We start from the raw sequence: 13,327 nt of genomic DNA, 5'->3' as shown, positions 1-13,327 counted from the left end.
TGGCAGAGCCTTGCAAAGGACACTCAGCCTGCCCATCAGCCAGTTCTGCTGCAGCACATGCTCCTGAGAACCCTCATCCGAGTTGCACTGTGCTGGGGGACATCCAGTGCTGCAGGCCTGCTCAGAGGCCATGCAGTCAAGCCCTGGGATTTAGCATTTGGGTTACACCAAATGCTTGTTTGCAAATAGGTGCAGCTGGGTCTTGCCCAGCTTGAAGCCCTTAGAAAACAGCATGCTGCATTTGCAGCCTCCCAGTTGTTAATCCTTCCTTTCTGTCCTTGTGCTTTCCTTGGAAAGGTTTAAGTGGATTGTCAAGAGCTTCAAGCCGGATTTCTCCATCAGCCCCACAAGGGGTTACATCTCCCCAGGAATGGATGTCCCCTTCCTTGTGACCTTCCACCCCTCTAAGACAAGCCAGGCTATCCAGTATGACGGCCTGCAGTGCTTCATCCAAGGCAGTGAGCCGCTCCGGCTTACACTGGCAGGATGCTGCATGGAGGTCCCAGCGACCAAAGAGGTAAACAGGAGCAGAGTCAGGACGGGTCCTACCCCACCAACCTCAGCATCCACACCATGTCTCTCCTGGGGAAGGGCAAAGGCCAAGTACACTCCTACCTATCATCCTGCCTGGGTATCCCAGAGAGCTGAAAAAACTATCAGGCAGGATTTCCAAAATTTTGGAGCCCTTTCATTTCCTTCCTCCCCTGCTGAAAAGTGCTGCTCCTCCAACTAGTGCCTCGGCTGTCCTGGCTCTGCATTGTGACACCCCTGCTGTGGGGATGCCCCATGAGGCTGTTAGAGGCTCCCTCTTCATGGAGCTACCAGATATACCCACAATATCCACCTACAGCCATGTTCTTCCTCCCTGTCGGGGCAGGGGAGCAGTGACAGTGCACAGCATTTTCATTCAACACTAGGAGTGAGCAAAGCATCTGCATTCGGCTCCTGGGGCATAGGGAGGCAGCGTGGAGGACTCCTCGCCCTCACAGGCATTGCAGGAGGGTGCAGCTGGGAGCTATGGGCTCAAGCTCCCAAGACAGAGCACAGACCTGCTCTTCAGCCCGCCCACAACAGGGGCCTTGCACACCTCCGGCTGTGTGGCACCAGCCGCAGAAGTGGTCCTGTCCTCATACAGGGGAGGCTTTCTTCTAGGACTCCCCATTTTCTTTCTCTTCTGCTCCTTGTCAGGCTGCAGCCCCATTCACCTAGCAGGCAAAAGACTCATTCCTCTCCAATCTCTGTCAAGCCATTCTTTAAGAACAAACAAATGGATTCACACTGAAAACCATGACCCAAAGCAAAATTTTGTATATGACTAGGAAAAGCTTTTCCCTCTGTTACAGGGCCTAGTGTAGAGTGAGTCCAAGCCCTTTCCAGCTTTCCCAGCACCCCTGGGCAGCATGGGCTCCCTTTCCAGCTGGGGCTAATAGTCAAATCAGACTGGCTGTCCCACAGCTCCGCCCCCAGTTCCAAGTTCTGCCTCTCTTCCTTCCATATCTCCGCCAGGGGGTGAGGAGGTACCAGCCCCGTGAGAGCAGGAAGGATTCCTCAATAAGACCAAGCATCTGTGCTCCTCTGTTGCAGACACTGAATTTCACATGTGATGTGCGCGAGAAGCAGAGCCAGACCATCCTCCTGTCCAACCCGAGCAATGAGGCCTGGACCATGCAGCCTGTCATCGAGGGGCAACACTGGGAAGGGCCTGAATTTTTCCATCTAGATGCCAATCAACAAAACAAGCCCTACGAGATCACTTACAAACCCCTAACTATGACCTCCGAGAACAAGAAACATGAGGTACGTGAGCTGCGCCAGCAGGCTGAACTTCATAATATGAGCCTTGTAGTTGACCCTGCTTTGAGCAGCAGTATGGCCTGGATGACCTTCAGAGGTCTCCTCCAGCCTGAATTACCCTATGCTCCTATGTTGGAAGCTGGAGTTCTTGGTGGCTAGAGGCTCAACATAGGGAAAGTGTAGGTGGGAAGTCTGCACTGACAGCTAGATATATCAGAGGAGCTAAGCTAAAAAGCCAGGTTGCCCAAGGCTCCAGGAAGTGAAAGTTTGTTCTGTGCAGCTCCTCGTCTTTGCCTGTGTAGCTCTGGGGGCTCAGAGACCCCTGTGCTCAGCCCTGTGGGCTCTGCAGGCTCCCCAAGCCCTTGGCCTGGCCAGTTTGGCCAGCACTGCCCTGCTGAACCCCATTGCTGCTTAGGGTTCTTTTGCAGCAAGAGGGGCCAACCTGCCTTGCCGTTTCTTGGTACGGCCCTGGCTAAGAGTACTCTGTCAAGTGGGAGACGATACAGCGATCTCTCTTGACATCACCTTTGGTAATGTGGGGGATTTGGAAAGAGCCCTTCCTCCAGGTCTCAGGCTGGGCAGATGGGGATGACTGGCCCAGCTGCTTCCATAGGCTGTTTCTGAGACAGAGCGGGGACCAGCCTCTAAATTAAGAGGGTCAGTCCAGATTGGCTCTGGGATACTGGAGGTGTGTGTCAGGTACCTGCCCCATTCCCTGTTCTAGCTGACCTTACAGTAAGCCAGAATTAAGGCCAGAGAAGGAGGCCAGAGATCTCTGGGCGGAATCTCAAGGGTGCTGAACAATGCTTTGTCCTGGGTGTGCTCAGCATCTCTTTTAACGTTGTACAGCCCTGCACTGAGTCCCACGGTTATCAGCCCCTCTGGGGGCAAAGGAGGTGCCATAGAGGGAACTTGGCTGTGACCCATGGGCATCCGAGACAAGTACTTTTCATCGCCTACCCTGGCTGGCAGGAATTTGCTGTGCAAGCCCACAGCTGCTCTCTGGGTGATAGTGTTGGGGCTTGAGTGAAGGGTGACAGAGCTGGAAAGCCAGAGCCAGCACAGTCCCAGCACTGATATCTGGGCAGTGGGGCTCAGCAGGGACTGCCACCCCCTTAGCACAGCTGTCCCTGTAGGGGCAGAGGGGGCTGGCAGCTGATGTGACCAGCTTAGGCAGGCAAGAAAAGGGGTGTTAGGATATAGCTCATGTGGGCCAGACCACCTCTGCTGCCAGGGCCAAAAGCAGAGTCAGCGTTTTCTTGCTTTGTCTCGGACATGCTGTCTCCATTCCCTATGGCTGTGCTAGCCTTAACGGGTACCACACCACCCCCTCCACCTGGACAGGCCACAGGGCTGCAGTCACAGCTCAGCCGGCTGGACCTGGTCAAAGCCACTCGAGAGACAGCCTGAGGTATGGGGCTGCCTGGGTGTGCTCGAGAGCCAGCAACAGGTCCGGACAGAAAGCAGGAGAGCTCACCAGCTTTCTTCTTTCTCTCTAGGGCTCCATCTTCTTCCCGTTCCCAGATGGGACAGGCTTGCAGTACCTCCTGCAGGGGATTGCTGAGGCCCCAAAGTGTTCAGGATCTATTTTCCGGGAGGTACCGTGCAGGACTCCCTACACTGAGCTCATCCCCGTCTCCAACTGGCTGAACAGACCACAGAGGTGAGTTAGGGCCAGGAAGTCTCGTCTCACCATCAGTCCCTGCAGCCGTGCAAGGAAGGGCTTTCCCCTACCTGGAAGCTCCTTCCAGCAAGTTTTTCACTGTCCTTGGCCATTTCTGGCCAGAGATGTCTGGGATCATACTACCCATGTATTGCCTAAAAAAGACCCGTCTGGAGGGCTCTTCTCCAGGGTAGGGCAGAGCTGGTTCCCTCAGGTATTGAGGATGAGAGGGGCTGTGTTGTACCCCTATGTGATAGTATCCTGTGAAAGTCCCATTGACCTCTCCCACATCCTTCTCACCCACAGGTTTCTCGTGGTAGTGGATATACTCAAACCAGAAAAGCTGGAAAGCAGTTCTGTGCTGCAGGGGCTGGAATACATTGATGTGCCTGGCTCCACCCAGAAGGACTACAAGCTCACGTTCCTTTCCTACAAGGAAGGGGTCTTTAGCACAATGGTAAACATGGACACTGGGCCTTGGGTCCTTCATGGAGCTGCTTGCTCACTGAGAAGCTAGGCGTCTGTTTTCATACCTCTGGGCCCACCTGTGGGATTGTAGATCCCAGGTCGATACTGAACAGAAGGCATCTCCTCTCTGCACAAACCTCTCATGCTGTCAGCCTCAGTGAGGGTCCAGGAGAGGAGATTCATTGAGGGCTGCTAAGCACATGTGGGTCAGGATGCTTCTGAGCTGAAAGCAGCTGGCAACTGGGAGAATACAAAGCAGAAATACCACACGTGCTTGCCCTGGTCTTGCGCTCTTCCTAGGTGGCTGCTCGCAACCATTCTTGAGGAAAGCGTGCTGAGCTAGAGGCCCTTTTGGCTGGCTCAACACAGCCAGTGTATTTTTATGTGCACAGTGACTCGTACTTCCATTTCACTCTGATTCAGGTGACCTTCCTCAATGAGGTGACCGAGGAATACTTGTTCTACATGGCCACTTTCAAGGCTACTGCTTCAGGACCCATCAGCACTATTGAACTGGTCACCCCTATTCGGGAGAGCGTGTCCTCATCCATCAGCGTGGACAACCCTCTGTCTGTCTCAGTGATATTTACCACAGATTGCAAAGTGCCTGACATTAACGTTCCCCCACTGTTCACTGTTCCTGCTTTGTCAGAGGTAGGCACAAAGCTCATCCAACACACTCTTCTCTCTCTGCAACCTTTCTGGGAGCAGGTGCTCTCTGAGGGTCCTGATTTTTGAGTGGTGCCCTCCATGCTCTATATGGGGCTGCTTTTCAAGGGTAACAGTTCCCACCTGCTAATAGTTTGTTCAGAAGAGAGATTTAACACAATTGGGATCAAACTGAAGCGGAGAGGAAAGAAGTGTGTGAGAACATCCCCAGTGGGAATTGCCCTGCGCTGATCAAGTCTGCCATGCTACCCTCTGTGATATGCAAAAACACCAACCTGTGTCCCACAGGTCATCACCCGAGTGTTATTCGTGATTCCTTTTTGGGACAGGGCCTCTGTGCAGGGTCAGTGGGGCCTCCCATGCCCTCCTGTGCCAGCCTCACCAGCACTGCCTTTAGGGCTGTCCAGCCCTCCTAAGAACAGTTGGAAATGAGCTCTAAAGATAAAAATCTTACTCTAATACCATAGAGCTTGCTGAAACACATGAGTATGTTGTCTGGAGTTGGGGATTTCACCTTGATTTCCTGAGGAAGGCTGCTGGGATGCCTCAGATTCCTCTCTGAAACTCAAATTTGACAGATGGCAAAGGTCGCAGAGCTATTAGGGTCCTCAGAGGTGTGTTGGGCTGGGGCTGCGGTGTGTGAGCACAGCAAGGGGACAACTACTTGAGCTTCCTAATGCGGGGGTGATGGATGAAGAGTATTTCAGGGTGGGAAGCTGCTGGGATAGTGTTGGAGGGCTCTCGTCTGTTGGGGACAGTCCCTGGAGTAAATTATCCCCCAGCTGCAGCATGGCTCTACCCTGCTAGTTGGAGTGACAAAGGGTGTTCGGCTGCCATCCTCCTTCCCCCTGTCCCAGGCCCTGCTTCCCCCCTCTCTGCCTGACTCAGCAGCTCTTCCCTCTGTTCCTCCCAGGCCAATCTTGTCTTTGAGTACCAGCCCTTGAAAACGGGGGAGAGCACCGGGCGCCTGGTGCTCCAGAGCAGCGACTTGGGCACTTTCTACTATGACCTGAACCTGAAAGCCACTGCGAGCAGGCCTGAGAAGCCACTCTACTTCTGCACCGCACTGGGCTCTAACCAGACCATCACCACCAAATTCATTAACTATGCCCGCCAGAAGACAGACTATGTCCTCCAGGTGCCCCCAGCCTGCCCCGTGCGCTTCCCCCGGGCCCTTGCTGGAGAGAAGGAGCCCTGCTGGGCAGCAGGGGAGGGAGGCAGCTCATCTTGCCGGCATCACTGCTCTCCTTTGGGGGATCTTGCCCCCTCTAGCTTGACCTGGCCTAACCAGGGTGGCCATATGAGCGTGAGGGTCTTCCCACCAAAGCTGGGCCTATCCCCATCTGCACTGTCCTCCCTCTCAGGCCCTCTCAGATGCTCTTGTTGGAGCTGCTATTGCAGGTCCTCTGGAGCTTGGACTTCTGGGGTTTAAGGTCCCCCAAGGTTTGGGGTGCAGGGTTGTCCTTACTGGGAACATTTGGGTGTTCATATAGCCGTTCATCATGGGCACTCACCTGAGGTTGGGAACGGGAGCAGGGCGACTGCAGCCAGTGTGCTGCATGATGTGGGGGACCCTTGGCCTCTGCCCAGGTGTTTCCATTCCTGCCCTCAGAGCTGCGGGCCCTGAGGCTGGGTGTGCTTTTGTGACCCCCCCCCCATCATCTCTTCCATCCCCCTTGCAGATCGACTGTGCAGATTTCCAGACCGAGAAAACCATCAGTGTGGCCCCCGCCAGCGTGGGAGGCTCCGAGGTGTGCTTGGAGGTGACCTATGAGCCCTGCCAGCTGGGCGAATCCCGAGCGACGCTGCTCCTCTCCTCCCCGCTCGGCGGGGAGTACAGCATCCCACTCTTCGGCCTCTCCGTCCCACCCAAGCCGCAGGGCCCCTTCCAAATTAAGGCTGGCTGCAGCACCTCCATCCCCTTCAAAAATGTCTTCTTGCAGCACATGGCCTTCAGGTACGACGTGGAGAACCCAGCGTTCACCGTCAGGGCTACCACGAACTTACGCCCTAAGAAAACCGTCTACATCACTGTCTCGTTTGAGGGCAACCCAGCTGACAGCGAGGCCCCCGTCACGAGCAAGCTGGTGGTCTCTTGCGCTCGGGCAGCCGGCCTGGGGGCAGAAGTCTCCTGGGTGTACTACCTGCGGGGCATCACTCCCGAGAAGTGCCCTGCTGGCAGCACGGGGCCGGGAGATCGCTAACAAGCCCCGGTCCCGGAGGCCAGGGCTGGTGGCGGGGCACCCGGTTTGCCGTTCCTTCCTGTATGGGGGCATGTTTGCAATAAAGCTCTGGAAGCCAAGGGCCGCGGTGGGAGTGCGGGAGGCCCTGACGGAGCTCGGAGGCGCAGCTCGCGGGGGTGGGAGGGGCAGGACGCTCGCCGGGCCGGGCGCCTCCTCCGCGCCGCGCGGGGGCGCCGTGCGGCGGGGCGGGGCGGGGCGGCGGTCACGTGGGCGGGTTGACCTGGCCGCCGCCGGCAGCGGCGGGGCGCCCGGCCGCGGGGCGCCGCTGAGCCGGCGGGAGCGGCGGCGGCGCCATGAACGCGGAGCGGGACCTGGCGCCGCTGGCGCCCAGCGTGGTGCGGGCGCTGAACGACAAGCTTTACGAGAAGAGGAAGGTGGCGGCCCTCGAGATCGAGAAGTGAGCGGCGGCCGCGGCGGGACGGTGCTTGCGGCCGCCGGGGCTCAGCGGCCGCTGGGCTCCGTGAGGGGACCGCGGCCGGGGCCGGAGCGACTTGCTCGGGGCTCCCTGCGCCGCCCGGGGGCAGCTGGGCGGCCCGGCGAGAAGATGGGGAGCTCCGGGGGGGGCGTTGGGGGCCCAGGGAGACGAGGGGCCACGGGGGGAGCTAGGTGGCTCCAGGGGAGGGTGGGGGCCCGGCACCAGCCTGGACCCAGGCGGACTCGGGGGACACAGGGACACGGGGACACAGCACCAGGGGAGAGTGGTGGCGGCCGGGTGGGAAGGGCTCTGCCCCGAAGCTGTGCGGTGCCTCCCCATCCCTGCGCCGCCGGGTTAAGTTTCTGTCCGAGCCCGTTGGTTTCTGGGTGCAACGGGAGATGCGCCACTTTGGACAACATGTCCTGGGGAAAGGAGTTGTTTGAGTGAACCCGTTGCAAAAGGCCTTTTCTGACCAGAAGTCCCTCGCTGTGTTGTGCAACATAGCTAAAGCATCGTGCGGAAGAAACACGTGAGCAGTGTAACTTTAGAAACCTGTCAAAGCTTCAGAAATGCAGAGTTAGCTCTTCTGCTACGTGTTGAGGCACCCACGGGTAGCCAGCTCGGTGCCCGCCGCGGCCCTGGACCATGGCTGGGGCACACTGGGGTCTCACGGTGCTGCAGGGAGGATCATTGGCAGGGGCAGCAGGTTGGCACTAGAGCAGCGGTGCCCGTGCAGAGCCCTTCTCTTGTCAGCGTGCAGAGCCGTGTTAATGCGACTGACCTGTGAACATACCCGGTTCATCACCCTGCTTGCAGGACGGTGAGATGTAATCTCCGCTCTGCGGTCTAGGGTCTGCTTGAGCTGGCCTGAACCCTCCTGTGTTCATTCTGAGCTGCAGAGGTGGAAAGCTCCTCCCGTCACCTCTGGCCTTTGGGCATTTCCTTTAGTTCTTCCTGTGTCATCTTTGTTTTGATCTCACTTGGGCCTTCCTTTCAAAGCACGGGAGGAAAGGTCTGCAGGAGTCTGCTGGCTTTGCTGTGCCCCCTCTAGTGTTATCAGTCTGCATTCCTCACTTGTCTTACAGCCGCACTTCTCACTGTGTTGGGCTGGGTGCCCTGTGCTGTTTCGGTCCATGGCTTTGCCTGTAAAGTACTGTATCTCCTTCTGGCTACACCTGGGAGCTCGGTACATCTAGGAGATCCAAAACGTCTACTCTAGGGACAGCCCTGTGTGGGGCTGGAACGATGATCTGAACCTGTAGTTGAACTTCCCGTGGGAGATGCAGCTATTGAGAGAGCTTTGAGGAGAGAGGCCAACTCTTCATAGCAGCCTCCACCTGGAAAAGTGATTGAGATGACGATAGAGCCGCTTTACGGAGACTTTGATGGGAAACGTGGGAGAGATGCAAGGTGTCAGTGGTGTGCCTCTAATGTAGAGGGTCTCTCAATGGAGGGTGGGTCACGGCAGCAGAGAAAAATGGCTCTTGAGGATGGGGTAAGCATTTGCTCAGGTACTAATCTATCTCGTTCAGCCCCTTGTTCTATTTCTGCATATTTATTTTCTCCTGTTTTTCTCCCTCCCACACAGGAATGGTTCCCTCAGGATGAGTTGTGGTAAATGTGCTGCACTGTCCCAGCAGTTCAGGCCCCAAGGATACTTCAGTAACTGCCCTTTTGCTGCTGCTCAGGATGGTACTGCTGTGCTAATTTTATCCAAGCAGCTCTACTCTGACTTATTTTGCCCCAGAGTGATGGTTTCATGATGAGCTTAAGCCAACCAAAATCTCTGTTGATGTGCGTAGTCCTGCCTCCCACAGCCTCTTCACTAGTACTTACTGTTTTGTGGCAGTGCTGTCCTGTCTTTTGGGACCAGCTAATTCAGCCAATCCAGCTGAAAACCCAGTTTGAGAAGGGTATGAGGAGGACCAACCGTTTCCACAGCTGCACAGATTTAGATCAGCTTAAATCAGTCACAGAACAGCCCCATAAATGTTGCTCCTATGTCTACTGCATCGAGTGAGGGAGAATTTGCTCCCACTTAGCTAAGGTACCTTCCTAGTCCTCTGAGCAGCGCTGTGCGAGCAGCTCCTACTAAATGCAGACTCTGACATGGTACATTGCTGTTGGGTACTTTTTGCCTTGCTGGTTAGGTTTTCCCTTACCCTTTACACTGTGAGGAAAGTACATAAAGTTGTTCTTGTTCAAAGAAAAGAAAATACTGTGTTCATTAATTCCAGATTGTTAAAGGATTGTCTTGGTGGTCTGTGCTGCTGGAGCTCAGCATGTGTCAGGGTAGGACTGGAAATCAAAGCTGTTTGCCCTAAGACAGCAGATTGTGAGAGTGGTTCAGTCTGGGGCTATTGTAAAACTCAACTTCTGGGTGGGGAAGCGTGAGGGGGAGACTTCATGATACCCTAAAGGAGAAAGAGGGCAACGGCTTTGCTCAAAGCAAGGTGAGAACGGAGCTAGTCTTAATCCTGCGGGGAAAAAATTTCGTAAACCTGTTCTGTAATGATCTTCCTGGGCTACAAAGTGGGTGACTGGCTAGTGACGCCCATCTAGGAGAGGACAGTGCAATATTTTTCAGTGTCTCTGCAGCTTTCTGGCTCTGTGTGGCTGGGGCTAGGCCTAGCAGTACAGGTTTTAACGCATGAGGAGTGTCTGTGAATTCAAGAGTGCTGCTAGGTGAAATACTGCATGTCAAAGTTGCCTGAATTAAGTGTAGTGTCAAAGCAAGACATTTATAGAGTTAGATGTTGGAAGCTTTTGTGCCTTCATTGGGGATTAACATGATCCCTGTTTAGGCTAAATTTGTATGACTTACGTGCATGCTTCTTGTACAGAGGCCCCAAAAAAAGGAAAAGATTATGCTCTTGCATTGGCCGGGAATCGAACCCGGGCCTCCCGCGTGGCAGGCGAGAATTCTACCACTGAACCACCAATGCTCCAGCTGTGGGTGTTTGTGTGCACAGCTGCCTCAGCTCCTGCACTAGAGCATCTCCCACAGTATCACAAAGCAGCTGGTGGGTCTGATGTGGCTGCAATGCGCATGAGGAGCAGGAAGAAGCTGTCGGGAGCAGGGAGAGCCTTGGTTGAAGGGCAGGGCAGGCGCCCTGGGACGTTTCAGTAGTTGTGTAGACTGGAGTGGCTCTGCCTGAGCTCTCTGGGTTTCAGGTCGGATTTAAATGTGGCTGAAGCATTAAATGCAGTTGGGCAATGAGCTGCAAGTTTCTGGGGAGGAGTAGGCATTTCATGCGCTAATCTTGTTTGCTTATTGTTAAGAACAGTGCTGCATGTGACGGGAATCTTGGTCTCTTTTTCAATAGCATGTTAAAAATGTCAAGAGGACTATCAGCTGAAGCAGTGGGTGGCCAGCTGGAAGGGCCCAAAATCTTTCCTTTGCATTGGGCAGATGTCAAACCCAGGCATCCTGGCTGGTGGGCAAGAATTTTGCCCCTGTGCAACCAATGCTCCCAGTGTGTGCCAAGCAATGCTCTGCTGTCTTTTGGTGCTGGATCAGGGGTGATGGCCCGTGTAACCCACAGAACAGCACATGTCTGGATTGAGCAGAGCCTTCCCCTTTTTCCTCTAAGTGCTCTTGGGTTTGCAGCAGTTGCAGGGAGCTAACTAGCCACTGCTGCCCCTCACAAGGTACTTGTGTTTTAATAGCTTTGTCCTCGGCTTTGCACAAGATTGAGGACTTGCTGATGCAACTGATAGTGCGGATGCAGGTTGTCCTGGAGAAGGGACGCTTGCTGGCATAACTGTATGGCAGACTGGCCTGTTCTACCACGCAGGAGACAGCATGCTGGCAGGAAAGTTGAAGACCTTGGTGTCGGTATCACTGTGTTAGTGGCACCCTTCAGGGTGCAGGTGGATGAGCATGTCGAGAAGGGAAAGTGGGGGTCAAACCTGATTAGGTTGGGACCCTCCTAAGATGAAGGGTTCCAACACTGAAGGTTTCTCCTTAAGCTGAGTTCTTCAGCCAGGGCGTTCAGCACCCTCTTGCGACCTGTGGACTCCCTGTTCTCCTCTGCAGCCCCCTATGTCTGTCCCCATCCTCTGCAGCTCTTCTTCTCCAGGAGCCCTGGAGAGGAGGGCACATCTCTCCCGCTATCTCCAGAGTGAGGAGGAAACCTGAAGGCAGCTGGAGCTGCTGCTGGGACGGGCTCTCCACTGCTGCCAGAACTGCCCAGGTGCAGGCTGGAGATGGGGCCCATTAGTGTGGGCACTGCAGATCCTCTGTCCTCGCCCACTCGCTGCCCTGGGCAGCACCGGCTTCCTCCATGCTTTGTGCAGCTCTGACTGGGCTCCGGGATCACTTCCATGCAAGTGTGGTTAACCTCCACCTACAGGGCTGTTGCGTGCAAAATGCTAGTGTCAGTGTGATTACACACTCAGTTGGACACAGCCTCCCAGTTGCTATGGGCGGGTCCCTGGCAAGTGGAGCATGTGCAGATCTCATCCAAATGAAGCGATTGTCTTTGTTTACTCTTGTCACGCTAAATCATCATGCTCCTGTGAAGCGGCTCTGCTGGGGTGGTCCTCCTGAGCAGAGGATGCTGTCATTTTTCTGGATGAGGCTTGGGCAGGGGGCACATGATAGTTCTCCCAGCATCAACCTGAGACGTTATGTACAGCCCTGTTGGGCATAGTGACTTCTCCTCTGGCTCTTGTGAGGGGAAGAAATCCCACTTCTGGCTCGGGCCTGGTTTCACATCCGCCTTTGAAAGTGCTGCTGCAGCAGGCATGAAGCCCTGGTGAGGTGGCCCTCAAGCGCCCATACTGAGCTAATTCAGGACTCTAGTTCTTGGGCTGCAGGTTCACAAACTGCAAATGAGGCTGCAGCTGTGGGCACAGCCCCCTGCACTCTTTCCAGAGGTCTGGGGGCAGTACATGGATGGGTAACTTCAGTTAAACATGAAAGGGTAGGTGAGAAGAGCTCCGCCTTGGCACAGGAAGGTTTCATTTGTGGGTTCCTTCAACGTTACCTGTTCTGGTATCATTTTGTGCTTTGATGTTTGTCACAGCCAAAGCTCAAAATCCCTGTTACAGACAGCCACAGGGAATTTTTCTGGATGAAGGAAGCAGGGAGCTGACCCGTGAGGCGATCTAGCTTGCTGAACTAGGCTTTCCGGCCCAGGTATTTGCATCAGGTAGAATCTAAAGTTGCCTTTTGCTTTTCTCTTCTCTCCCCAGGCTGGTGCGAGAGTTTGTGGCTCAGAACAACACATCCCAGATCAAACATGTGATCCAGATCCTGTCGCAGGAGTTTGCACTTTCCCAGCACCCCCACAGCCGAAAAGGAGGGCTCATTGGCCTGGCTGCTTGCTCCATCGCCCTGGGCAAGGTAGGCATGGGCATTTTTGGTTTGCACACGTTGTAGTGGAAGAACCGCTACTCCTTCTGGGCCAGCCTGCTGGAAGAGACACACTCGCTACTCCAAGGCCTCCCTTTCCTTCCACATGTGAGAGTTGCATCTTGTGTTGCATCATGTGACAAGGGTGTTTGAAAGCTTTCCTAATGGCCCCAGCCATGTCCTTTCAGCACCGGGTTGTGTGCAGGCCTGGGTCACATCTTGGCAGCTCCACAGAAATGGTCTAAGTGCATCCATCTATCCTTTGTCCAGTAGCTATGTTTTGAGTGAACACTGATGCTGAGCTGAAAACAGGACTAGACTCAACATGTTGCAGCTGAAGTCTGTTCCTGTTTAACCTCAGATAATCTCCTGTTTAACCTCTGTTCCTGTTTTAAGTCCTTTGAAAGCGCAAAAGACAAATATGTTTATCTGCTGAAGACTGCTGACGTAGTCTCCCATTTTGCATGTGCAGCTGGTTTTGGCAGTGTCTGGACACAAGATGGTAGATGTGGGATATTAATCTGTATTAAAAGACCTGACAAGAGGCAGAGCCTACTTTTTGCTACCCACAGCTCAGTAGACTCCTGCAGCACAGGCCAGGCCTTTGGGAAGCGTGGTTAAGGTATGAGCCAAGTTGTGCCAGAGTCTTAGTCAGACTAAGCAAGCACTCAGGGTAAGACGTAGGGCTGCATTACCCATAGCCACATAGCCAAAGA

General features: G+C 54.7%; 2 protein-coding genes and 1 non-coding gene across 5 annotated transcripts in view; 2 read left to right on the top strand and 1 right to left on the bottom strand.

Moving 5' to 3' along the window:
- HYDIN (HYDIN axonemal central pair apparatus protein) overlaps positions 1–6,883 on the top strand; it is a 181,490-nt gene extending 174,607 nt beyond the window's left edge. The window contains exons 79-85 of the mRNA XM_068956343.1: positions 298–517; positions 1,585–1,797; positions 3,294–3,457; positions 3,764–3,914; positions 4,349–4,579; positions 5,508–5,732; positions 6,277–6,883. Of these exons, the coding sequence (XP_068812444.1) occupies positions 298–517; positions 1,585–1,797; positions 3,294–3,457; positions 3,764–3,914; positions 4,349–4,579; positions 5,508–5,732; positions 6,277–6,798 (1,726 nt within the window). The 3' untranslated portion in view covers positions 6,799–6,883. The remainder of the gene's footprint in view (positions 1–297; positions 518–1,584; positions 1,798–3,293; positions 3,458–3,763; positions 3,915–4,348; positions 4,580–5,507; positions 5,733–6,276) is intronic.
- A 171-nt stretch (positions 6,884–7,054) lies between these two features.
- The window catches only part of VAC14 (VAC14 component of PIKFYVE complex), a 110,431-nt gene continuing 104,158 nt past the window's right edge, over positions 7,055–13,327 (top strand). For 2 of the 3 annotated variants that reach the window (XM_068955540.1, XM_068955543.1), the window contains exons 1-2: positions 7,071–7,234; positions 12,452–12,602. In XM_068955540.1, the coding sequence (XP_068811641.1) occupies positions 7,131–7,234; positions 12,452–12,602 (255 nt within the window). In that variant the 5' untranslated portion in view covers positions 7,071–7,130. Of the gene's footprint in view, positions 7,235–12,451; positions 12,603–13,327 lie in introns of all 3 variants that reach the window. The other variant, XM_068955542.1, reaches the window with a different exon arrangement.
- Positions 10,127–10,197, bottom strand: TRNAG-GCC (transfer RNA glycine (anticodon GCC)). Its single transcript has one exon. It is a non-coding gene; the product is annotated as a tRNA-Gly (tRNA).

Source organism: Struthio camelus, chromosome 10, assembly GCF_040807025.1.
Source record: "Struthio camelus isolate bStrCam1 chromosome 10, bStrCam1.hap1, whole genome shotgun sequence".
Taxonomy (NCBI): Eukaryota; Metazoa; Chordata; class Aves; order Struthioniformes; family Struthionidae; genus Struthio; species Struthio camelus.
Note: the sequence above shows the minus strand (reverse complement) of the source record. Positions and strands in the feature narration are given on the sequence as shown.